This window comes from Acipenser ruthenus, chromosome 3, assembly GCF_902713425.1.
Source record: "Acipenser ruthenus chromosome 3, fAciRut3.2 maternal haplotype, whole genome shotgun sequence".
NCBI lineage: Eukaryota > Metazoa > Chordata > Actinopteri > Acipenseriformes > Acipenseridae > Acipenser > Acipenser ruthenus.
In genome coordinates this window covers 83,464,910-83,491,595 of record NC_081191.1, presented here as the reverse complement: position 1 = coordinate 83,491,595, position 26,686 = coordinate 83,464,910, and the positions used below count along the sequence as shown (strand labels likewise).

At 37.9% G+C, this 26,686-nt stretch overlaps 1 protein-coding gene across 2 annotated transcripts in view; it reads right to left on the bottom strand.

The window, feature by feature from the left end:
* Positions 1 to 3,997: 3,997 nt before the first annotated feature.
* Positions 3,998 to 26,686, bottom strand: part of atg9b (autophagy related 9B) — a 38,924-nt gene continuing 16,235 nt past the window's right edge. For both annotated transcript variants that reach the window (XM_059017523.1, XM_034058630.3), the window contains exons 6-15: positions 18,065 to 18,206; positions 16,768 to 17,516; positions 15,299 to 15,452; positions 13,232 to 13,411; positions 11,232 to 11,477; positions 10,600 to 10,832; positions 10,045 to 10,147; positions 9,521 to 9,605; positions 8,329 to 8,495; positions 3,998 to 7,979 (exon numbers count right to left, since the gene is read on the bottom strand). In XM_059017523.1, coding sequence (XP_058873506.1) covers positions 8,350 to 8,495; positions 9,521 to 9,605; positions 10,045 to 10,147; positions 10,600 to 10,832; positions 11,232 to 11,477; positions 13,232 to 13,411; positions 15,299 to 15,452; positions 16,768 to 17,516; positions 18,065 to 18,206 — 2,038 coding nt within the window. In that variant the 3' untranslated portion in view covers positions 3,998 to 7,979; positions 8,329 to 8,349. The remainder of the gene's footprint in view (positions 7,980 to 8,328; positions 8,496 to 9,520; positions 9,606 to 10,044; positions 10,148 to 10,599; positions 10,833 to 11,231; positions 11,478 to 13,231; positions 13,412 to 15,298; positions 15,453 to 16,767; positions 17,517 to 18,064; positions 18,207 to 26,686) is intronic.

Here is a 26,686-nt window from a genome sequence, read left to right as displayed (position 1 = left end):
AGCCAGTCTCCCATAATGGGCCTATGGGCCATAGTAACTTTTCAAAGCTGCGTTGGCCTGTGCAGAATCTGTACAGATTTCTGTGGGTGGACTTGAGTGACGTCACCCAGCAGCCCTCGAAGAACGCGCATCTCCGCGACTCTGCAAAACTGTTCAGATCTGTGCAGAACCAGGGACGTAGCTAGGATTAGATTTTTACTGAGGCAAAAAAAAAAAAAAAAAAAAAAAAATTGAACAAACCTCTTGCAGATCCTGTTCATGTTACAAGGGTCAAAGTTATCATCTTATAAAGCCTGGAGACTTTGCAAACTGCAAAGCAATATTAAGTCCCTTGGATGATGATGTTAATGTTAAAATTTGATGACCCATATTATTTCAAAGATTAAAACTAATTGTCTCCCAGCAAAACCACAGCAACCTAAAATGACCATATTCACACTGTCAGAAATATGTGATTTTAAAAGGACAAGAATATAACATCAATATTAATAAGTAGATGGGTTCATACCTTTATTGACTTGCATTTGGTTCACTGCTACTTAAGTTGCCTTACACTGCTGGGACTGGTAACTGCTGCTGACCGGTAAGACTGGTGCTGACACTGCTGGGACTGGTGCTGACACTACTGTGACTGGTGCTGACACTGCTGGGACTGGTGCGGACACTGGGACTGGTGTTGACACTGACTGGTGCTAACACTGTGACTGGTGCTGACACTGCTGGGACTGGTGCTGTTTGTGTACAATATCTGTATGACTCTATAGTACTTTGACAAGGTATTCACCAATAATAATAATAATAATAATAATAATAATAATAATAATAATAATGTGATGTTCCCACCTCTGAACGCTAGATCTCCTTTGAACGTTTACACAGTTTCTCAATCAATTCTAATATTCTTTTGTCAATATAAATCGACGATAGGAAGTAGTACAGTAGTTCAGGCGGGGGAAACCGGTCGCAGAGGTCCCGGTGATGCCTAGCGCACAGGTCTGGTCGCTATAGATGCAAATACACAGCCACTACTATAATAAAACGCTATGCTATAGCAGGTAGGGGGGATACTTGGACGAGCTGACTGTCCAGTTAAAGTGATGAAAAAAATAAATAAAACATACAGCCAGCTATCCCGCTTTAGCTACAAATGTAATGTCATCATAAAAACAGGTTCTTGGATTTTTGCTGTGCTGGCGTTAAAACATTCTACATAGGGAAAAAAAAAAAAAAAAGATTTATCAAAACGTATTGCAGCTAAACATCACATTGCGCCGGGGAAAAAACAACAAATATAAATGATAAATTCACTTAACATTGATTCTTCCAAAGAGTTGGCTTCTTTAGAAAGAAATGTGTAATTGGTTGTTTTTTTCTCAGTTTTTAGTGCTGCACTGTAAACCAGAGTACAGAGTAACTTGAGAAACTGACTAATGAGAAACGTCTTTATGGCGCGAATTTGACATACCCCAGTGTCTGTACAGCCGAGATCACAGTAATGTGAATAAATTAAAAATAATATTTTATATATCTGAATTTTAAACTCTTAAAAAATGAAGTGGGTATGTTTTGGGGTTTTTTTATCTTTTTTTTTCGTCTTCACAATTAAGAATTAAGCCGATTTTTACCGAGGCGGCCGAGAACTGTGGAAATCTGTGCTGTAATAACACAACCTTTATTTCTTAGTATATCTTACTTTTAAATTGAGAACAATATTTAAAATAAAGTATTGAAAATATTCCCCTTTAATTTGCCCTGTGTTGAATATAAGCGAAGAAACTACAAGGAAATAATAAACACCTTAAAATGAATTAAAAAAAATAAATAAATAAAAAGTTTGCATAAAGTTACAGCTTGCATAAACAAAATGGTTTCTAGAAAGAAAAAAAAACATTACAGGAAGGGTAATCAAAGCACTACAAACGCTCTACTGGCGTTAAAATGCCTCTGCCCCTTTAAGATATGTGGTGCAACATTCATTGTGTCCCCCACATGTTGTGGAAGGTGAAGGGAGTCTTTCCTAAATACAGTACTGTATACAAAATAGTAACAACTACCTATACACACACACAAACACACACAGTTGTAGTGTAGTCAAAAGTTTACATGCCCCAATAGAAATGTACAATTTCTAGAAATTTCTCAAAAACAAAGAATTTTGGGGAAAATCTTTTGTAGTTTTGCTTTTGTGGATGAGGAAAACAGTTACAAGAAATAGATGTCTACAATTATTTATTTCAGCAATTCTTTTGCAAAACTCCAAAACTACTAATTCAAAAGTATTCATACCCTTTGATGCTATGATAGTATTGTCTACAAGGTGCTAGAAATTTCAATATGATAATGCAGAACCTAATTCTAGAAAAGTCTAGACAATGCTGGATTGTAGGTGAACATTCTTAGAGAGTGTGACGTCAGGCCAGAAGCAGGAACCAAAACACTGACACCAGTCAAGTACTGCAGTGCAAAAAGACGCTGCGTGCCGTTTATTCAAATACAAACATGAAATAAAAGGTTTTAACAAAAAGACTTGCTCACAGAACGAAAATAAATATTTAAACAAAATAATCACAAACACAAAATACTAAATAATACAGGTCAGGCTGGGCAGTAGCCTTCACTGATCCTATCCGTTTTTTAGGTTTCATTTTCTTGCTCTCGTTCCTCCTCTTGAACACCCACACTGAGGGTAGAGAGCTGCAGGTTTATATACAGGTGACCATCTCCCGATTAGCAACAATTTAAACAATTAATTAACTCATTAGATGGTCACCTTCTGCACGAGGTTTTTAATTACCTTTCCATTTAATTAAATCAGCAGGTGCCAATATATTACAACACACAGCATTATCTTTTTTCGTTTGTGTTTGTTTTGTGTTTTGCCTTCTGGCTGCTCATTGTGGCCCTGTACCACGTTGGCAGAAAGGGGTGTTGATGATTTCTTGACATAACTAAACACTAGATGAAAATAATCTTTCCAGTTTTGGCTGTGTAGTAAAAGCTTTTGTGGTCACTTTCTTCTAAATCGATATACATTCCTGTTAATGTTACTATCAAACGATGCCCAGTTTCATTTCATTCCAATTGTCTAAATACAATCAGGACATGTGACTTAAAACAGGGCGTAGTGATAATGTTTCTAAATCCTTGGTTTCAAAATGCAAAATAACTTGGTCTAGAAACATTTCTGGTTTGCCTAAATCATTACTGTATTCAATAATTATCTTTTTATTTTATTTTTTTAAACTGTTAATAATTACATACTCACTGAAACCAAGGTAACTTTTTCAGTGAGTTCCCAGGTAGGAGGTGGCACATTTCAATAGCTCCAAACGACATACAAAAAAGAAAAAAAACAAACAAACAGACATATCAGTAATACATGAGCAGTTATCTAAAGAGACATCTAGACAAATCCTTAGGAAACTCAAACAAGTTTACATTAAAATATTGACAATTTAATATTAACCTACAGTAGTTCATTCTACCTAAAAGGCCTGAAATTAATTTCTATATTTTTCCATGACTTTTTTATTTTTTATAATGGCTTCAATTCAAATCAATTTAATTTTCAGCTGTATGGACTACTCTGCTTGAATAGATTCAGTACAGTAAGTATACATGTTCCCATATCCAATCTTTCCTTCTTTGCAGTTGAAGCAATTATTATGTAGGGGGTACATTTGAAAATTAAACAAAACAACATACTCATTAAGGGGAGTTGAATGTTCCTTATTCTTGTATCATTTAAATAGGTCAATGCTCTAATGTTTGGGTAGTATGCTTAAATGTGAGATAAAGTGCATGTGTTTATATGCATTTTAGTAGTTACTGTGCTGTTGAAAAGTAATGTACATATATCTTATCCATGGGGGCAGTTATAATTTAGTGAGCATTACAAAATGTGTAATGATCACTAAATTAGGCCTATTTCTTGATTTCAGTAAACATGTAGCCTTATGTAATAAGAGATTAAAAAAAAAAGAAACACACACAAACATTGCAAATTGCTTATAAATAACAGTTATTTTTGTTTATTATTTTAAACCAAATACATTATCTTTCAACCCACTATAGTCATTAATACACATAAAAACAGAATTATAATAACAAAAAACAAATGAAATATTCCTAAAGCTCTTATATCTTTAAGTAGTGTAAACTGAGCAGACTCGGGGATCACTGTAGCAAGCATGACCTAATAATGAAGAAATACAGGACTGTAAGTCGTTTAGCACCTCAGTACCAGTGGTCTCAACTGGCTTGTACATGTAGTACAGTAAATAGAGTTCTAATGGAGTGGGTATAGGCAGAATAAACAAGTTACATGTCAGTATGATGCAGATATATCACAGGCAATACAATCACTGGTTAACAGTATCATCTGCATATTGTAATCAAAAATTGCATTCCCTTCGATTTTCAACAACACAAAACCTTGATTAAATCAACTGCCTTATGTGATAAAAATAAAGGGATACAAACATAATCACATTAAGAGGTGTACCATCATCTTGATATACTACCTTAGTATCTATCGACCCTTTATAAAGTGTGCAAAAAGGTATTCTCTACAATATGCGCCATTGGTCAACTTCTAATAAGACATAAAATATCTTTACAGGATATGTATTGTACTCAGTAATAGTTTTGAGCCAATGTTATAGGTATAGTCATCCCAACTCAATTAAATGTAGAATGATCATGAATTCCCAAACAATACAGGCTCTAACTATACAGAGTAGTATAAAAGGCAGACTGTGTAGTATTGCCTATGCTAAATTTATAGTTAGTTTAATTCAGATGGGGTGTCTTGCTGAATTTCATTATATACTGTATTTGACTCCCTCTAGGTGTCATAGTGGGGTACTCTGCCCTGAAACTGATGTTTGCCTTCTCTGCATATATGTATGACACACATATAAAACTGAGGCTTAAATAAAAACCAGTATATAACATTTGTAATGATATCATTGATTTTGAAATCAAGGATATAAAAAAATATATACAAGCAGCAGTTCAGCACTCATTCCATCAAACACAATGAAAGCAATACTGGCTGGAAACATTGCAAAAACAATTAATTGATACTATGTATAGCTCTGCAAGGCACTGTCACTGACATGCTAAGATGCCTTATCCTCTCTCAACAGTACATGAACATGATTTAAAAGTCACATTCAATACATGCATTGAAGGATGACAAATGCTTTTCTCCAAGGACAGAGCTATACAGAGAGTATTATATGACAAAGATAGTTTGATACTACTGTAGATTTAGCTGCCTTTACCCATTCTTGCAATATTTAGTAGTACATATACATTACAAAAAAGATACTTTTTGTACTCTTTTTGAGCGAAGTGAGTATATTTCTTGACATTTGCAAAATAATAATAAAAAACAAAACAAAGTGATACAGAGACAGCATCCATTTGTTTGTTTGTCAAGACCAGTGCAGCTGTGGATCAATACATGCAATAGAAAACTGCATGTTGCCTTTACTGCTTGCAGGAATGGGAAGGTATAATCAACCAGAAACAGACATCATCAGGCAAGTAAGACATCCAGCGACATTTGTCCTTTTACACTAGTGACTTGGCAGCAGTGTTTGAGGGATTAAAAACAGAAGGAAACAAAACCTTAATGCATAATTGTGTGCCTGAGTCCTAGATCTAACCAGTTTGGTTTCAGTCTCAGTTAGGCTTGCAGAAACCAGCTTCTCCTAGACTGATGGGAGAACATTACCTCATGAGTGCCTAAAGACACAAGAGGCAGCTGTTAAACTCTTCCTTATACAAGTTTGCCATGGTATGTTTGCAGTTTCCCTATGCATTTACCATACAGCACTGTAGTTTACCCTGGTTTGCAATCTTTATTAATATGCTTTACTATACCTCGCTTTTCTTTGACCACTTCATTACCAGCCAGCAGTGGTCATGAACAAAACTGACTCCTACAGATATGACCTATGGCACCTGATGAACAAAACAGTTTGCGCTACAAATAAAAATAAACGAACTGTCCCCAAACAGTGATGCAAAAAATGATCAAAGATCCCACCCAAGCATATGATTTTAAATAATTACTTTGTACAGTGCAATATGCTCAGTTGGTCTACAGTTAAAAAGCTATGATTACAGCTTTGCCCAAAAGATTTACATCACCCTATAGAATTAACTAATTTTGCGTCATAAAGTCCAATGAAACCTGCTGAATAATGCTACATTAACATATTGAATTACATACAGCTTTTGTAGTTTTTCATATACTTAACGAAAAACGGACAAATTGAAAATGTGACATTTTGAAATCTAACAGTAATACTTTACTACTATTCTAGCTCATGGTAGACTTTTGCAATATAATTACATTAATAAATTATGTTCATACAGTTTATATATTATTTTTTTTTTAATTATGTCTCAATCCTAAAATTCTAGGTGATGCAAAACTTTTGGCCATAGCTGTATAGTATCTGTACGTGTCTTTATAATTATTTTAATATATGCAATGTACAGTGATAAATTACATATGTAATATTATTTACAAATGCCATTTGAATACATAATGTACATTAATATTTTGACAAAAAAGTCTTTGTTCTAAGTATTACATTTTTCAAGGTTAAGAATCCTATGCTATTACAGCCCATCATATACTGTTTGATGGGCAAAATGTTTTTTTTGTTTTCCACTCTTAGACCTTTTAGTAAGTCACGCACACACGCACACGCACACGCACACACACACACACATCCTTACAAGGTATCATTCATAACAAACTCCATTGATCTAAAATAAAACAACCTCAAGACCTCCAAGTGTTACATTTCCATGGCTCATTCTACAGCTCCAAAATTAAATGAACACAATTCCCAAAACTTGATACATCAAACTCACCAGTCAACACAGTAAACAATCAAAATTCATGCTGCTAGTCAGATTATTATTATAGGAAGCTAGTATGAGCATTTGTGTGTGGATAGATAATATCGACCTGTAATTGATGATGAACAGCAGAGACTGGATAAAATACGATCTCACTACCGCATTAAAGCATACTGTGAAAACAGTGGAACAGTCCAGAGCTTTTTGTGCCAACCAAGACCTAGCTATGTATTTTTAAACCTATATAGTGCTAGTTAAATTATTCTGTGTGTATTAAACAAAACAACATTCTACAAAATTCTAATTTCTACTGAAGAGCCAACAGTAACATAATTTTCTTTAGGAGTGTGTGCCTTAAAAGTAGCAGGTTGTATATTCATAGGTCTCTGGTGGCATGACAGATGTTTTAGTCTGTTGAAATCTTAGATAAAACAAAAAGCATTTGATTGACTAGTAGGACTTGGTTGAAACAAAAAATAGTTGTACAATGTTAAATAAAATGAAATTATAATCAGGTCTACGGATTTAGTGATCCCAGATGTGAACTACCAAGGTCTTTCTGCTAGATATGATATAAAGATTGACAGAAATATTAGCTCTAAGTTCAAGAAGGGAACAAGGCAGATCCTAAGGTGACTAGTCCGTCACTTCAAAACAAACAGAATTACAGACGTGATCTCTGCTATTATAAACGTAAACACCTTTTCTTCATGTTATCAAATTTAATATTGTATTAAAAATGTAAAACATGTTGTTACCTTACTCTTAGGTTTTCAAGTTTGCTGCCCCCCCCCCCCCCCCCTCAAGTAAAGTCAAGCTTATGCTTTTTGTATTTTGTAAAATACAACACTTAAGTTGCTGTTCATGGCCAAGTCCTATGGCTTGGGCGACACACACCCAAAGTTTGTAACAAGGTCTGTGTTTTAAAAAATGAGCTAAAAAAAAAAAAATTCTGGAAGACATCTTGCTTCTGGAAGACCGGGAGAGCAGCTCCTTTTCCCCACAATACACAGCAGGCTGAAACACTGAACACTGATTGTGTTTACACAGGTGATCTAAGGCCACACCATTCTTCGAAATCCAAGTGGTATAACCTGCAGATTAGGAAAAAAACAAGCATAAGCAATGATGGTGAATATATATGAATTACTTACCTTTTCTTTACATTTTTGTCGTGAATTCAGAAAGTGGGGAGAGCTAAACTAATACAGTGGCTACACACTAATTACTTGCTGAAAATCTATCCTGCATGGCCAATGCTTTTAAGAATTGATAACCAATGCTTAGTGGCCAGACCTTACAAGATTTTTTTTTTTTTTTTTTTAATATTCAGGCAGTGTTTCACCGCCAGGAGGTGGCAGTCATGAGAGGATATTTCAAGCAAAGCAACTGCAGCATACTGTGTTCACTTTCCCTGTGCCTATTCTTTTAAAGCATAATCACCTCTTGTGTTTAAAGGCACTTTCAACTCCCGACTCCAGACCCTGAGAGTGCAGGTGGTTCATTGACAATCTCCTCCTCCTCCTCTTCAGCCTCTTCTGTCCACCCTCCGAGACGGAGCTGGGAGAGGCCAGACAGGCTCTCAGGCTGGCTGGATTGTGACAAAGACCCTGTGCATAAAAAAAGAGAACAGGAGTTGACAGCCTCCTTCTTTTAAAAATTTAATGTAACATAATGGTTCTCAACAAACATCAGATCCACATTCTAGATCTTCCCAGAACACTTATTAAAAACATCCAACTTACCTACATTATTCTGGCTTTTTTCCCTCTTCTGTATTAAAATACCTTCTTAGCTCCTCTTTTCTTTTAACAATAGTTTATTAATAATAATAATAATAATAATAATAATAATAATAATAATAATAATAATAAATAAAAAACATTTTGAAAAACCCAAAGCAAATGTTTTTTTTTTTTTTTTAGCTCATCCCATAAGTGTTTCTCTTTCTCTAACTTTCTCTAATCTCTCTCTTTTTTTCCTCTCTGTTCAATTTTGACATTTTTAAGTGAAATTGTAATGCAAGGTAAAAGCAAACTGTATCTTCTGTTTTCATTATTTTATTTATTTATTTTGTAAAACAATAATAACACCAATTATGAGTTTATGCATTTTGGTAGCTTACAGCACCTCCTTTGGAAGAGAAAGTAAATCACTAAACATTAGTCTTTCTCTTTGTTAAATTCTGCTCACTGCAGGATTCTCACCATGTAGCAAGACTTTTAAGGACATGTTTTAAAAGTGTTGACTACTCCAGTCTTTAATAGGTCTGTATTTCTTGAAAGGGGAACATCTGTTCATTTTGTCAGAATTAGAACCAAACAATAAAGTCATATTATTCAAAGTCTCTTAACCACTTTTGAGTTGTTTATTTTTCTCTGTTTTGTAACATTTTCTCCTTTAAAAAAATAATAAATAAATAGTAGACTGGAGGAAATGCTTTGAAGATAAGTCAGTTTGAAACATAGTGATTCATAGTGTAAAACCTGAGCAAATAGAAAAGGGAAGAGGCTGTTTTATGAAGTAATAGAGCAATACAAAGGGGTAAAGTGCAGGGATTTATTAGGAAATAGAACATGGGTATGTTATATATATACGATTTATTGAGGGCTACTGGGTGTAGTATCTCCCTGACCTGGGTTGCTTTGGAGGTCTCTTAGTGGGACTGAAGCCTGCCACTGTCCAGATACTTGCTGAGGATGCGAGCTCTGTTGGTGAACCTGGTGAAAATAAAGCAGTAAAACCACTGGCATCAATAAACAAACATGAAATACCCTCACCTAACCCAAACCTGCCTTATAAGCTTTCTAGCTACTCTGAACTAAACAGCCACCCTCCTGCTACTAACTGCAACAGTGTATGAATGTCACCTGTAAGCTCAAACATTTTTAGTGGTTTTGTATAATGATTTTACAAGACACATAAAGCTTCCTATATATTTCTGACATGGGCTTGTGAGGCAACAACCCATTTGTACAACCAAATAGGTGAACTGCAGCTTTTAAAAAAAGGGCAATTTCTGACCCTTCTGACCCCATTCCCTTCCAAAAAGCGTAGATTTCCCAACTTAACAATGATACAAGGCTTCTATGGAAATGACAGTTCACAAAGCCAAGTTATATATATATTAACAACTCATATTTGCCCCCTATTGCTCACCTCATGCATGTAGATGGCGTGTAGGCTCATTTCAGCCGATGCAAATTCTGACAGCAGAGCAGAGCGATTGATACTCCGGATACAGGAGTCATTTCCAGACATGCTGACAGAAATAAAAACAACAATACCAAAGTAAGCCAGTGGCCCAGCTGAGACATGAATTATTAGCCAATTCACATTAATTATCAACAGATATGTTTAACCCAATTTGTTGACTCAGCATTTATCGACCTGGACACATTGGGCTCTTGACCAGTATCACTAGAGTGCAACCAGGCAAACAGTAGGAGTACAGAAGAGCAAAGGAAAAAGAGCTCTTTGTGGGTCACCAGCCAATAAATCGTCAACTTGGTGCGGGCGGGATTCGCACCACACTTACATGACTCGCCTTGCTCTCCAAGTAGTAGTACTTTTACTAGGTGAGTCACTGGGGTACCCAATTCAAAACAGAAATATAAGATACAAGATTAATAGAAACTCATATGGAGCTGATATTTTCTACATGCCTGATGTTTTCACAGTGTAAAAAACTACTTTTCAAACTGTATGGGGTACCTCTCCTCTATGACGGTCCTGTCACTGCGGTACATGGGGTTCTCAGGGTAGGTGGAAGGCAGCAGGATGTGGGAACGGGTCCGGCTGGGTTGCTGGGAGGTGGAGAGAGATGCAAGGACACTGGCCGCGGCTGAAGCAGTGGTGCTGGGCTGGACGAAGCGCCGGTCCCTCCCTGGCAGCCCTGAGGCAGTGAGGACTGGGTGGGCAATGACGCTGGCCAGCAAGTTATCGGGCTGGAGAAACAGAGAAACAAAGGAACACACACTGACTTTCCACACACAGGTTTTCTTTCTTTCCTGGTAGTTTTAAATCATAAATACAATATTTTGTCAGCAACTCCAATATGCACTGCCAATCACCTACCTGTTGAGAGAATATTTTGAAATGTTGGGTTAATAACATTTGGGTCTAGAGGTGCCTTTCACCAATGTATTGCACAGTTTCTGCTTGAGGGAGGCCCAAGAGTGAGGGGGTGTTTGGGTCAGGACCAAGGTGTGTTCACAGAGCTGCGGGGGAAAGCCTGTCAACACAGTGCCTGACTGTAGCCACTGAAATTGTCCCTCATCTTTCATGAGCACTAAATTCACAAGCAGACAGTCCTATCTCCATTAACAGCCATGCAAGGCACTCACCGCGGTTCCAGACTCATTGGAGAGTAGTGAGGAGAAGAGTGGGGCCTCCGACAGGATGTGCTGGGCAGGAGGGGCGCCGGCGGCGTCATGATGCACCTTCTCCTTCAGGTGACTGATAAAGAAGGAGCTTTCCTGGGGGGGCTGCCAGCATGGGTTCTTGATGGTGAAGTGCATCAGCGACAGCTCTGTCTTGCCATTCTCTGCCTGCTGATACACTGAGGCTTCCGTCTGTCCCTCCGACAGCCACTGTGGGAAACAACAGATATAGTTAAATTAAGCCGCAGGATCAAAACATTATGTTAAAGCGCAAGAAGCTTCAAATAACATATTTATTTGTTCACTTCTCACGTCTTTATATATCTCTTGTCTTGTTTTGAGCAAAAAGGCAAAGGACATGTAAAAAAACTACTTACACTTTAAATCGTGGCAACAACTGAGATACGTAGCTTGTTTTTGAAGGAAAGGCAGAGGGTAGAGCTTGCATATTGTAGAGACACACATTTAAACATCTACCTTCACTTTTTATGTAAAATTATCTGTGCCTTACCTTAGTTTTTTTTTTTTTTTTAACTGCTGTCATGATGTGGTTATGAAAGGAAACTCAGCAGTTATGACCAGAGTATGAGCGGAGCGAGCCAGTTGTATATGGAGCGGGGGAGCGGAGTGGGATAGTTGCTGGAGCGGACATGAGCACGGTTTTATTTTTTTTAAATACAGGTTCGGCCATGGAGATTGCACAAAAGAGTTATAAAAAAAAAGGTGGTGACAAATACAGATGCAGTCACTTCACAGTATTTTCCATCATGCCTGTGCATGGTAACCATTCATTTTCCAGTTTTAAACCAAAATGAGGCACTTATGTTTGCAGACCTGAGAATTGCATTTTTAAAAAAAGCTTTTTTTTTCTTTCATATTCAACGTGATTGGCGTTGCACTTTATAATTCATTATGGAGGGAAACATATAAATTATTCCGATTGTGGAGCTGCATTTGTGCCATATAAAAATGTGAGAAACGTCATCAGTGTGTCCATCTGTCTGCGGTTATTATATAGCCTAGATTGTTCTTATACAGTTCCACGGTTATGCCCCAATACAGCGCTGTGAACACGATTTATATTTTCTGCACTCTTAAGGTAGTTAATTCACTACAAGGTGCTCCATCAGCCCTGTTGAGATGCACTCATATGTGTTCATAGGTTGCTTTGAGCTCCCTCTGAGATATTCCAATACAAACAAGCCCAGTATGAAGCTAATTTAATACAAATCATATGCAAAGTTTGAAATAAGTGAGAACACCGAACTGAATTAAATAACTTCTCTGTGGACTTTATGTTGGCTTTTTTCTTTGCTGATCATAGCTGGGGATTTATTTTTTTTACTTGGGTCAAGGTATGCAATTATAATAAGGATGATTAAATAGTATTCCTTTCTGAATGTACATCTTTTCATCTGCAAAAAACGGCTAGTTTATTTATTTATTATTATGTATTTTTTTTAATACAATGTGAGTGGAGTGGAGCGTGCCTATTTTGTCTGGAGCGGGAATCACAAGCAGTGGAGCGGAATGAAAGAAAGAGTGGAGCGGAGGATATTATGAGTAGTGAGCAGAATTTTGTCACCGCTCACATTCTCTGGTTATGACAGAAAATAAAGCTGATATGGTGATGCAATATGATTATCTCTCTGTATCTGCATCATCTACATCATAGTGACCTTTCTCATAAAAGAAAAAAGCATGTCAGTAACATTTATCCCTTGCCAAAATTAGAGCCATCGGTTACACGAAAAAATCCGAATGACCTACATCCACTGCACGCATATGTTAAAATGACAGAGACAGATAGATGCCTCCATATACTCAAACACTCTTGTAATATCTGGGTGTAAAGTATTTCCATACTAAGTTGTGGCTCTAAAGAGAGAGATAGATTCATTTTGGCTTCAAGGTGGCACAGAGTGCACACTTAAATCTGATGGGAAAGCAGCAATAGTAGTTACCTGTGGGTTCCCGTGTTTGCGGATGTCCATCTGGGCGAAGGAACAGATGTCCCCGACCCCAACCACCTCCACTGTGAAGTTGCGAAAGAAGTCGATGATCTCCAGGGACTTGTGCCTCAAGAAGAAGATTAAAATAAACGGTGTGACGATGGGGCTGAGCAGCTCCTCCAGAATAAATACCTGAAGGGTTAGAAATGACTCATGTTATTGACTGCTTGATTTCACAGAAGAGATCAGTTACATAATGGTCCTAATAACAGCTCCTGCACCAATAAAATACCCCTCCACCAACCCCTGCACTTGTATTACCAATACAGTAAGACTTAAGAATTTTTGTCACTAATTGGCGAGGCCAGTGCGGGAACACTGAAAAATGTGTATAATTGAATAACTACCACCTAAACCCTTTAGAATCGGGGCTTTAACCTTTAAAACAGTACAAGAAAAGAGCACTCATGGAAAAGGCTGGGTTATTAGGTACAGTGGGTGACAATTTCTCAATGTCATTATTGTTTCAATTACAAAAAAAAGTGTGTATATATATATATATATATATATATATATATATATATAGTATATATTAGGACTGTCACTCAATTAAAAATTTGGATTGGTTCATTTATCAATCAATCAATCAATCTTTATTTTATATAGCGACTTTCAGTGGACCACCATCACAAAGCGCTTTACAAGATACAGTGAAAAACAATGCAAAATACACTATGGGCATTAGGTGATTAAATTGGTATATTAATACGTGCACATTTTTTAATAAAGGTAACGATCGTATAGCGGCTATCCTGCATACCGTAGTAATACATCAATAGAAAGTAGAAAAATAAAAATATGCCGAATGGGAATTTGGTCTTTTTAAAACCATTTTTATTATTATTTTAATTTAAGTAAATGTAACTAATGTTACCTTGCCATCCTATTACCCTAACAAAACAGATTTAGGGACACACAAGCCCCAAGGGCCAGAGCAGCACAGTTACGCATACTGTTTAAACACTCGAAAACACCTTAAGGTTTATAACTAAATCAACAGTGTATTATGTTATTCTGGATAAATGCACCATGCTGGATTTTACCACAGCGCTCAACAGCTCTGATTACAATGCACACGAGTAACTTTGCAGACACACGTTTGGCAATCATTTAAATCAACATAGATAAACACTCCAGTTCCAAATACATATGTACATCCGTAGCACTCTATCAGCAATCCTTGTACAAAACAAGATAACAATTATGACTTTTACACAACTTTAACCCCTTTTTATACAAGCTTAAAACCAGTGTCCTACCACTTCCGTGCACGCTTCAAATTAGCATTCCCTAAATAGCAGCACGCATTTCTCGGTCTACTCAGAATGCACGATTAAATTGTAAAAAAATGTAATCTGCGATCAAATCTTTAGTTGATTAATCGGTCTATCGGAACAGCCCTAATTAAAATAAATATATTAGTGAAAAGCTCATGAGAGTAAGTGAATACAAGTAGCTTTCGCGTTAAGGTGGTAGATAGCAGTAACTATATAATTATGGGTAATCGGGATATGCAAATGTAAGCATTACAAGAGCCGATCAAATCTACTTACTCTCCTGAGCTTTTCACACTAGTCAAAGTACAGTTACGCTGCACTGATGAGCCCCAAACAGGGCGAAATTTTATATATATATATATATATATATATATATATATATATATATATATATGTAGAGAGAGAGAGTGAGAGAGATCTATGTGTATATATATATATATATCTAGCTATAATATATATATATATATATATATATATATATATATATATATATATATATATATATATATATATATATATATATATATATATAGCTGGTTGCATCCAATTCAAAACTCTTGAACTCGCCTATCGCTGTCTCGACCTTTCTGCTCCATCCTATCTCCAGACTATCATTTCTCCCTACACCCCCTCTCGCCCCCTCCGCTCCTCCACCACCAACAGATTAGTCACACAGCAGTATGGGTTACATTTAAGTTTGTTGCAGCTTTTCTTTGTTATTAGCAGCTTTTCCCCCACTTACCGCTTTGTACTGAAAGAGCTGTGCCATTTCATCCCTGGTCTCAGATTTGTTGGCATTCCCCTTCCAGTGATCGGGCATGTAGTGAATGTGGGCCAGCACACACTGCAGGAGCTGCTCTGGACACCAGACCATGTGCTCGTCTGGGATAAAAGACCTGTGAACACACAAGGGGGAGTCATTCACCCAGCTGAAAAAGATTCTTACATGCTGTTTAACTATGGCACAACCCCCCCGGGTAATGCATAAGAACTAGCAACCAGATTTGAGTACATCACCAGTCACCACCAATGTTAATGAGAATTAGAATCCCTTCTGACTATTTTTAAAGCTGCAGTGACCTTCAGTCATGTTCACTTACACAGTAATATTATAATTCTGTCCGTTTAGCACCTTTACAGTTTAATTTTCTGTGCACTACTCATTATCAGAATACACATCCCAACTTAGCTGAAATACGCTATTATAGCAGTAAGGAGTTATAAAATAAACTCTTTATCTTCAAATTCTCATATAAAACTCAGGAAGCATAACATTTTCAACAAAGACTTAAAAAAAAATGAATTAAAAAACTATTTGGAAGGGTATTACAGTGCCTATGCTTTCATTTTATGTACAGTACACACCATTAGATGGCAGCCTAGTACATAAACAAGGAACAGCTTGCAGATCTGAAGCAAGACAAAACAAGCCTTTCACTTTTCAAATTATTTATTTTTTCTATTTATGGATTTAGCCATCACTCACAGACCTCCCACTTCCTTACTTAATTTTACCTAATGTATATTCTCACCAGCACTCATGACAAGTTGCTGGCTCTTTGCACACATTTGCCAAACAATACGTCTGATGTTGAGTGTCCTGCTAGAGGCCATGCTCACCGTTAATGTTCCAAACAAGTATGTCGGTAGCATCCCCCATCACATTGTAGCTGTAAATTCAGAACTAGAGCTATCAGTATGATGAAAAACTTGATGACCATGATATGTCTCAACAGTACAGAATACTATAGAGTAAGAATTAGAAATGAAATATTTAAATCACAATTTGATAAGCCAGTCTCCAGATAGGTGCAAAACTGTAGGTGTGACATACAGACGGATGGATGAACAGGCACAGAGACAGTCCTTATAGCCCCAGAATTTGATACTCAATAACAACTGCTAAATAGTGTTAACAGCGAGTTTCAAGACAATTGGATAAGCAGTTCCGTAAAACTGTGTGACATTACAGATGGATAGATGTACAAGCAGACATACACCCCATAGATACCCAGGATCTGATATGCTCAATAACTTTTGCTAAATAATGCTAATACCAAGTTACATAACAATTGGATAAATGGTTCTCCAGATATATGTAAACATGTATGAAGTATGACATATGTACAACCACCTCCACTATATAATAAATGCTACAGTGATGCACATACTCCTAGCATTGTTCCACTTTAAAAAATGTCACCCACTGACCTTGTAACGGTTACAACCACGCCCAGTATGGTGATAGCGGTCAAGATATGCTGGACGGTGAGCACGTCCTCATCGTAGACGGTTAGCGCAATCAGCACGGCCAGAACGGAGCCCGAGAAGAAGGCCACGTTCTTGGCGATGACCGTGAACAGCGGTGAGGTGAAGGAGTTCATGTACTTGGAGACGGGCTTGTATCCGCGTCCCAGTCGCCCGTGCAGCTCATGATCCAGCTCGTTGAAGTGCCGCAGGTAGAGACGGCCATATAGTGACCAGCGGCGAGCACCAAGGCTTCCAGGCTCCCGCTTGATGGTCTCTGTGTAGCTGAAGAAAGCATAGAGCACCTGCCAGACCAGGATGAAGGGGCACAGCAGCAGGTTGGCCAGGCCTGCCAGCAGAATGACGCGGCTCAGCTGGGTGGCCAGCTCTAGACGATTGCTGGCCCTTTTGTACTTGGGGTGGAGGTTCCACTTGTTCTGGAAGAGGGAGCCAGGCCCCCAAAAGAAGATGAGCTCAAAGTTGTACTTGAGGCCCTGTGTGAGGAAGACCACGTTGCCCAGCAGGGGCAGGTGCAGCTGGATGGGCAGCAGGGACTTATTGACCATGGCCACCGTGTAGTTTTTGAAGCGCAGGATGCGGTGGTAGATGTCTAGCTCAGTCAGCTCCTTCTTGTGGATACACATTTGCTGCTCCCGCTGCAGGCTGATCAGCCGGCCCTGGACCTCCTGCCACGTGTAGTTGCAAAGCTCGTCCTGGAAAGAAGCATGACATATTACACAGGGTTAAAAACTCCAGCATCTAGTCTGCTTGTTTATATATAATATTTAAATGAACAGGTTCCAGGAATTTGAAGACCCTGCTAAATCTTCTCTGAATACACTTATCACATCATGAATAGGTTCAATCGGAATCTGTAAGTTTACAATTAATATTGCTCATGCAGCTGTAAGGGGAACAATTTGTTTATTGGAGCCAGTCTTGTCCATCACAACAGCAGAATATACTTAGTAGAGTGACAGTGTGGTGTACTACTGCTGCCAAGTTTTACTTTCGACTTTTAGTCATTTCATCTTCTTATAATAAACACTAAACCATGAGCCATCAAAACATATTTATGCCGATTAATCCTAAACTCAACGAATTAGTAAAAGGACAGGATGCAACCATTCCCCATTAGACATTATCTACAGACATTACAGTCAAACATGTTAAGAATGAGTACTTAGAGGACTGCCTATAGGTGGTATTTATATACATGTTTGTTTACTACACATGTCCATGGTGGATGCAGGAACCTTACCATTGTTATTTTAAGTGCTTTGATATAAAATTGGCGAATCTCCCAGTAGCTCAGGATGTTGCAGAACACTTTGACAAGTCGATAGATCCAGAATATAGCAGCCATAATAAGAAGGAAGATGATCCAACCATTTCCTTGGATTCTGAAATAAATAAATTAATATTGTATTTAATTTAAAAAAAATGTAGATCAGCTGCCCCTCATATGACTGTTTATGGAAATAGAATCCCAAACATGTACCCAATAATACAGTAAAACCTGTCTAATCCAGACCCTCTACAAACCCGCATTCTGTATAATTTGGTACAATTGTTGGGTCTCAACCAAATCCCTATTGAAATGAATTGTGTGATACCCTCTACAATCTAGAACCTGTCTATTCTGGATTACATTATGTAAGTCCCACCAGCTGGATAGAGGATTGGGAAGTTGTTGTACAATAAATAAAATGTCTAAATGTCCACGCAACAAGTCATCTGTTGAAAGAGAATCACGCTTCTCAAAAAAGCTGAACGTTTACCAAAACCGACGCAAAAAAGCCAAGTGAAGAATTCCAGATCACAAGGCAAACCATGTCAGACATTCTGTAAAGAAAAGAAGCCTACTTAAAAGCAACACTGTATGGTTTAAACAGGCTTGTGCTAATAACAGGTATACATTGTGTTGAGGCATTGTTGTGTTTAAAGTTTGCTGTGGCATTACTCTGTTTATTATACTCTGTATGTACAGTAATATATATATGTAAATTAAGCCTTGAAAGTTGATGCTAACAATTCCTACAGGTGTCCCAACTTTTGCTGATTACTTACAAACCCTCTGTCTGTATAAAAGCAGTGTTGGAACAGACTGTGTTACTATACCCTCTTAAGCATTATTTGGACAGTCATTTTTGCAACTTGTAGCATATGAAAAGAGCCAGATTTTTTGGAACTGTTTGAACAAAGGGATCAAATTCTACAGGAGTTTTTACAAAGCTAAGCCCAAGGGTCCCCAAACCTCTCCAAAAATAAACATTGTGTAAATTTTTATGTCAATTGATACACTAAGTTCTAAAAGGGATGTTATCTTCTGGCACCTCACATGCTATCCATTGCCACATGCATTTGCCTTTGAAAGGCCTTTTTTTTTTCCCTTATCTCGTGAGGTGGGCGTGTTTGTTTGCACATCGATTACTCTGTGATGGATTCGGCTACAAACAAAGTAAAGGTATGAATGGAAAGCTTGTGACCTCCTCTACAACGTGATCAGGGAGACTTCACCGTCATCAAGGTTGCAAGACCAGAGCAGCAAAACGCAAGCTAGTAGATTGCTTTTGTTTTGAATGCATGGGGGTACTAGACACATTGCAAATGGGATATCTCAGCGGTGAAATGACGGATTCGAAAAATTCCTTCGCTGTTTGACGGTAGGAAAACAACGATTTTGATATCGAGTCAGTTTTTTCTCTCTTTTGCTTTTGTAATAATATTAAAAATGACTTATGAAATATAATATTTACGTGCAGTTCCGTGTTCCGCCCGCGGGACTAGAGGGCGAAGACAGACCATTATAACCCTTAAAAGTGTAGGTCTTTCCTTTAGAGAAATTGCAAAGAAAGCCAAGGTGTCAGTGTGTACAGTTTCCTACACCATGAAAAGGCACTTGGAAACTGGAGGAAACTCTGACAGGAAGAGGTCTGGCAGACCCAAAGCCACAACAGAATCAGAAGACAAGTTTCTGAGAGTCAACAGCTTGCGTGATAGGCGGCTCACAGGACAACAGCTTCAAGCACAGCTTAACATTGGTCGAAGTAAGCAAGTCTCAGTTTCAACTGTGAAGAGAAGACTTCGAGCTGCAGGTTTGACAGGTCGAGTGGCAGTAAGAAAGCCATTGCTAAGATGGCAAAATAAGAAAAAGAGGCTTGCCTGGGCCATGAAGCACTGCCAGTGGACTACTGAAGACTGGAAGAAGGTCTTATGGACCGATGAATCAAAATTTGAAATCTTCAGTTCATCACGCAGGGTTTTGTACGCCATCAAGTAGGCGAAAGGATGGTTCCTCGGTGTGTGACACCAACTGTCAAACATGGAGGAGGAAGCGTGATGGTCTGGGGCTCTTTTGCTGGATCCAGAGTCGGCGACTTGCACAGAGTGAGTGGCACCCTGAACCAAAACTGCTACCACAGCATTTTGCAGCGCCATGCAATACCCTCTGGTATATGCCTAGTTGGTCAGAGGTTCATCCTACAGCAAGATAATGACCCAAAACATACCTCCAGGCTATGTCAGAACTACCTTAGAAGAAAAGAACAAGACGGTAGGCTTCAAATCATGGAATGGCCAGCACAGTCTCCAGACTTAAACCCCATCGAGCTGGTTTGGGATGAACTGGTCAGAAGGGTGAAAGCAAAGCAACCTACAAGTGCAACACATTTGTGAGAACTTCTGCAACAGTGTTGGGAAGAACTTTCTGAACAATATTTGATTTCCATTGTAGAAAGAATGCCACGAGTGTGTTCGGCCGTTATATCTGCAAAAGGTGGCTACTTTGATGAGTCAAAAATTTAGATTCAATTTTGTTAAACAAAACGATTCCATGATTTCTTTTTTATCTCCAATTGTTTATTTGTTCTATGCTTTAATTTCAGAGTACATTGAGACATTAAACTGCGTAAATTTCAATAAAAACTGGAAAAATGGAGGTGTTCTAAAACTTTTGACTGGTAGTGTATATATATACATACAATAAAAAATGTGTATATATATATTCCAATTTCACCAGTACAATCTGGGACAGTTCATTTTTAAATTCCCATTCCGGTGCATTCAGCTGCCCTTCTTTAAGAAATGCAGCGCTAAAAGTACCTGATTTTTCTGGTGAATTTATCATATCAAATACAAAAGCATGTCAAACCTGTCTCTCCAATACCTTTAGTGGTATTTAATATAGTATTATGAATTAACCTACCGTAGTTGCATTAGGTGCCATATGGTTGCAGAGACCAGTCCAGTAACCCATTTAAAAAGGTTATCAATTTAGCCTCAATGTTTGCCCACTGTCAAAAGTATGCAGGTCAGATTATGCTAGGTAAATATAAGAACGTTTGTGCTATAGTCAAGTCTGGTGTTCATCTGCCTATGTGCCTATATATAGTGCAGATATCAGTATAAATAATGACTGGCCATCTGCACTTCAAGCACCCAGTGACCCCTACATAGCCTGATACTTGACTATGTTTAGAACAGATACATTCTCCGTAACTTTCAGTCAGACTACTACATAAACAAGAGTCACTCACTATTGGGTTTCAAATCACAGGAACCAGGGCACTGCGCTCAGCATAATATATGCTGATGTAATACCGGTATGTGGAAAAACTGAGACCCTGTACTCCTCAGAAGTCACTCAGGGTTGCTGTGTTTATAATGGGTCGTTCTCAGAAGACCCTAAAACAGAAAGGTCAAGCCTCCAGTGTTGGGCCTTTCCTACAGTGCAGCATTCATGCAAAATGCACTAGATAGGATTAGTAGAAAATCAGAAATGTTATAAAACTAGCAAGAAACAACACAGCATGAATGTAGCATCATATGCCTTAGCCAAAGTTGTTTATTTGCTGGTTTTATAGTATTTATAAGTTCATTCTCCTTAATCCTGTTGGTGTTTTCTCTCCATCCAGGGTGATTGATGGACAACTTTAACATCAAAAAGCAGGAGAAAAATACAAAGGGATAACAACCACACTAAGAGGCTTTCCAGTTTTAGGGTGGCGGTAATACGATCTGCAGTTGTTTAGATCCTAAAAGAGTAAGTAGCTCAAATTTAATTTTCTTTGTATTTTTTGTACTGCCCTCTTACCTTTTTATGATAATTCTGAGTGGTTCTTATTGCAATTCCTCAAATTCTGTTTTTTAATGTCTGTGTTAAGGTGCTCGCTTGAGTTCAATAGCTGCTCTTCAGTTCTAGTTGCCTGCTATAAATATAGCATAGGTTAAATCAGCCAGTGTCTTTATAGAAGTAAGAGCCAGTACTAAGCAATACACTTAGGTGCACTAGATGGTGATGGGGTTAGTATAAAGACGCTGATCTATCCTACATTACTTATGTCTATGGCAGGCAGTGATAACTAAGATAAGCTCCCGTCAAAGGACCTGAAACCTAATACACAAAAAACACAAGTAATTTGAAGCTACTTAACTTAGCTCTTTAAAAACAGACCTCATTAACTTTTCATTTACTTGTGACCTAAGCAGAAGTCTGAACACTGATAAAAGGCAGGAAGCAATGCAGTGTTACAGATTATCAAGGCGTTTAGGCAGGCAATGCATGATCGTGGTTACAGGTGCTGGTTTGTCTAAAATCCCTTTGAACCTCCCAGCTGTATAGTGGGTATCTACTTCTTTGTGGTACAATTTTAGCCTGCTGTAACACCAAGAAATCTATCCTCTAAGCAGCATCTTGGTTTCATCTTGAACAGTTTGACCAGATCATGAGACATGGGACTGATATATAACGTATCCCATGAGGGTTGAAGAATAATCCAGTAGCAGAGCTGGGACTCTTGCCCAGGTTCTCTGTTCCCTATCCACAATGTTCTGACATGTCTCAAGAAGCAGCCACTGAGAAACGATTGCACAATCATGGCTACTTAAAGACAGAGAGGATTTAGATAGAGTGTGATAAAAACAAGTGCAGTATGGTGCAAGTGAGGTTTACAGGGTTTGGACAGCAATCAAACATTTTAGCCCTCGGTAACTTTCCACATTCAGCAAGGGACAGATTCTTATTTCATGTTTCAGTGTCAGTTTCTATTCTCGTAGTGTCTATGTGAGAATTTCAATGTCCACAGTGCCAGAACTCAGTCCCCTGATCAGATTTTAAAGTGTACTATAACCGAGGTGAATGCATATGCTGTTGTATGCAGAAAGAATGGGCCTTTTAGGATTTCTTAGTAGATATGAAAGTAGAAAAAGCCTCAGTATCCAACAACAACAAAATATGTTGAGTAGTCTTAAAGAGATCATAGTGATCCATTAGCAGCAATCCGAATATTATGTACATGTGTTTTTAAATTGGTTTAGGATCTGCAAATTATTCATTTAATTTTAAGTCTGACATACACTGAAGCCTATTACAGTGCCTTGCGAAAGTATTCGGCCCCCTTGAACTTTGCGACCTTTTGCCACATTTCAGGCTTCAAACATAAAGATATGAAACTGTAATTTTTTGTGAAGAATCAACAACAAGTGGGACACAATCATGAAGTGGAACGAAATTTATTGGATATTTCAAACTTTTTTAACAAATAAAAAACTGAAAAATTGGGCGTGCAAAATTATTCAGCCCCTTTACTTTCAGTGCAGCAAACTCTCTCCAGAAGTTCAGTGAGGATCTCTGAATGATCCAATGTTGACCTAAATGACTAATGATGATAAATAGAATCCACCTGTGTGTAATCAGGTCTCCGTATAAATGCACCTGCACTGTGATAGTCTCAGAGGTCCGTTTAAAGCGCAGAGAGCATCATGAAGAACAAGGAACACACCAGGCAGGTCCGAGATACTGTTGTGGAGAAGTTTAAAGCCGGATTTGGATACAAAAAGATTTCCCAAGCTTTAAACATCCCAAGGAGCACTGTGCAAGCGATAATATTGAAATGGAAGGAGTATCAGACCACTGCAAATCTACCAAGACCTGGCCGTCCCTCTAAACTTTCAGCTCATACAAGGAGAAGACTGATCAGAGATGCAGCCAAGAGGCCCATGATCACTCTGGATGAACTGCAGAGATCTACAGCTGAGGTGGGAGACTCTGTCCATAGGACAACAATCAGTTGTATACTGCACAAATCTGGCCTTTATGGAAGAGTGGCAAGAAGAAAGCCATTTCTTAAAGATATCCATAAAAAGTGTCGTTTACAGTTTGCCACAAGCCACCTGGGAGACACACCAAACATGTGGAAGAAGGTGCTCTGGTCAAATCGAACTTTTTGGCAACAATGCAAAACGTTATGTTTGGCGTAAAAGCAACACAGCTCATCACCCTGAACACACCATCCCCACTGTCAAACATGGTGGTGGCAGCATCATGGTTTGGGCCTGCTTTTCTTCAGCAGGGACAGGGAAGATGGTTAAAATTGATGGGAAGATGGATGGAGCCAAATACAGGACCAGTCTGGAAGAAAACCTGATGGAGTCTGCAAAAGACCTGAGACTGGGACGGAGATTTGTCTTCCAACAAGACAATGATCCAAAACATAAAGCAAAATCTACAATGGAATGGTTCACAAATAAACATATCCAGGTGTTAGAATGGCCAAGTCAAAGTCCAGACCTGAATCCAATCGAGAATCTGTGGAAAGAACTGAAAACTGCTGTTCACAAATGCTCTCCATCCAACCTCACTGAGCTCGAGCTGTTTTGCAAGGAGGAATGGACAAAAATTTCAGTCTCTCGATGTGCAAAACTGATAGAGACATACCCCAAGTGACTTACAGCTGTAATCGCAGCAAAAGGTGGCGCTACAAAGTATTAACTTAAGGGGGCTGAATAATTTTGCACGCCCAATTTTTCAGTTTTTTATTTGTTAAAAAAGTTTGAAATACCCAATAAATTTCGTTCCACTTCATGATTGTGTCCCACTTGTTGTTGATTCTTCACAAAAAATTACAGTTTCATATCTTTATGTTTGAAGCCTGAAATGTGGCAAAAGGTCGCAAAGTTCAAGGGGGCCGAATACTTTCGCAAGGCACTGTACATTCAACTGATTCTGTACTTAATGAACACATGCAACAGATTGAATATTTTTTTTGCTGTATTTATCTGAATTCTATTTTATATTTTAGCATTTTTCAATTATATTATGGGTGAAGTTTGTGATGCAATGTATTTTTGTAAATGTTTTTTTTTTTTTTTTTTTTCGCCTACAAAAATATAGGAACAGTTAATTATTCATGGTGTATTAGTTTACCTTTATACCTGGGTTCTGCACAGAGCACAACTAATGACTAAGGCAAGATGGCTTGTCAATCTCCCTGCCAGCCTCTCAGCAGTCTACTGCATGTACTTCTGTATTGTGATGCTGTACACTGTGAGAAGTTAACTACAAATTCTATAGTAGCTGAGGTTTTTGGGCATGCGGGACATCATCTTTTTCTTGATTTCTAAAACACTTTTTTTTATTATTTATATACAGTTTATTTGTACATGTACAAGTATAAACCACTCATTCAAACAGACGGAATACAAAGACAATTTGATTACCCTACACATTTATTCAATCACCTCACAGCAGACCTTACTGTTCCACAAGGTTAATGTATATGGCAACGATATCTATGGTTTGTGGGCTTTTATATGCCCCTGTCACAGGATGGTTTGTGTGGCGACGACAGTCCCGGAACAGAAACACACAGAGTGGTAAGTGAATGGTGAATGGCGCTGTTGCGCCGGTTTATTGTAAATGAACAAATGAAACAGTTGAACAAACAAAAAACACTTAACAAAACAAAAAGCACGTTGGCCAAAATAAATAGACAGACAAAACAGACGAAACAAAACCAAACAGCGGATGAACAAACAAGTACCGTGCTGGTACTCCCTACTTTCTCTCTCCCGTTCTCCACTCTCGAACAAACAACCCCGAGTGAAATGTGCGTCTATATATACAGTTGTGTCGGGATTCAATTACTAATTAATTATTCACTTGAATCCCAGCATGTGAACTAATTTCTGTATTCCCTGTGCTCACTTACTAATACACATTTTATCTGCATGTGAAGTGATTGTGCAATCCCCGTGCCTAAATACATATTACAACACTTGTGCTACATAGCCCAATGTATATTCTGTGCACCACTATATCCACATATAACACACCACATACAACATAAAACACAAATTGCTCACAGGGGCAGGGTACACTGCCACAGCCCTCCACAATAAAATCCTCTGATTGTTGTGAGTAGGCCAGCAACAATCGCCAACAGGTTGCTAAAATATTAATCTATACAGATGAGGGTTGCACTAATGAAAAGCAAATCAGTGAATATTACATGCTCTGTTTTGTTAAACTTCCACACCTCATTTGCACTGTACTGTAATTAGCTGCTCCCTCTTAATTACGGTGTACATCCACCCAGTCTTGATCTACATAGTGCTTTAGCTCTAAATCTGTTCTATTCTGTCTTTCTTGATCGTTTATGCTACAGTGAGCTCTGCATGATAAACACAACTACACAGTGGTTAAACTGGCTTTTCTATAGGAATGACTAAAACGCTTCATTACTTACACATGAAGTACTGGTGAATAATAAACACTGTCTGACTTCACTTGATATTTTGATGATACCACCACTATACCTAAAAGTACTTGGTTTACTCATTTACTTTACATTTAATTTTATTATTATTTTATTATTATTTATTTCTTAGCAGACGCCCTTATCCAGGGCGACTTACAATCGTAAGCAAATACATTTCAAGTGTTACAATACAAGTATTTATTTTTTTAATTTTACCGCTGTTATTCACTCCCATTATGTTACCTCAGTCCCTACCAATTTTGCCATTTTATATATATATATATATATATATATATATATATATATATATATATATATATATATATATATATATATATATATAC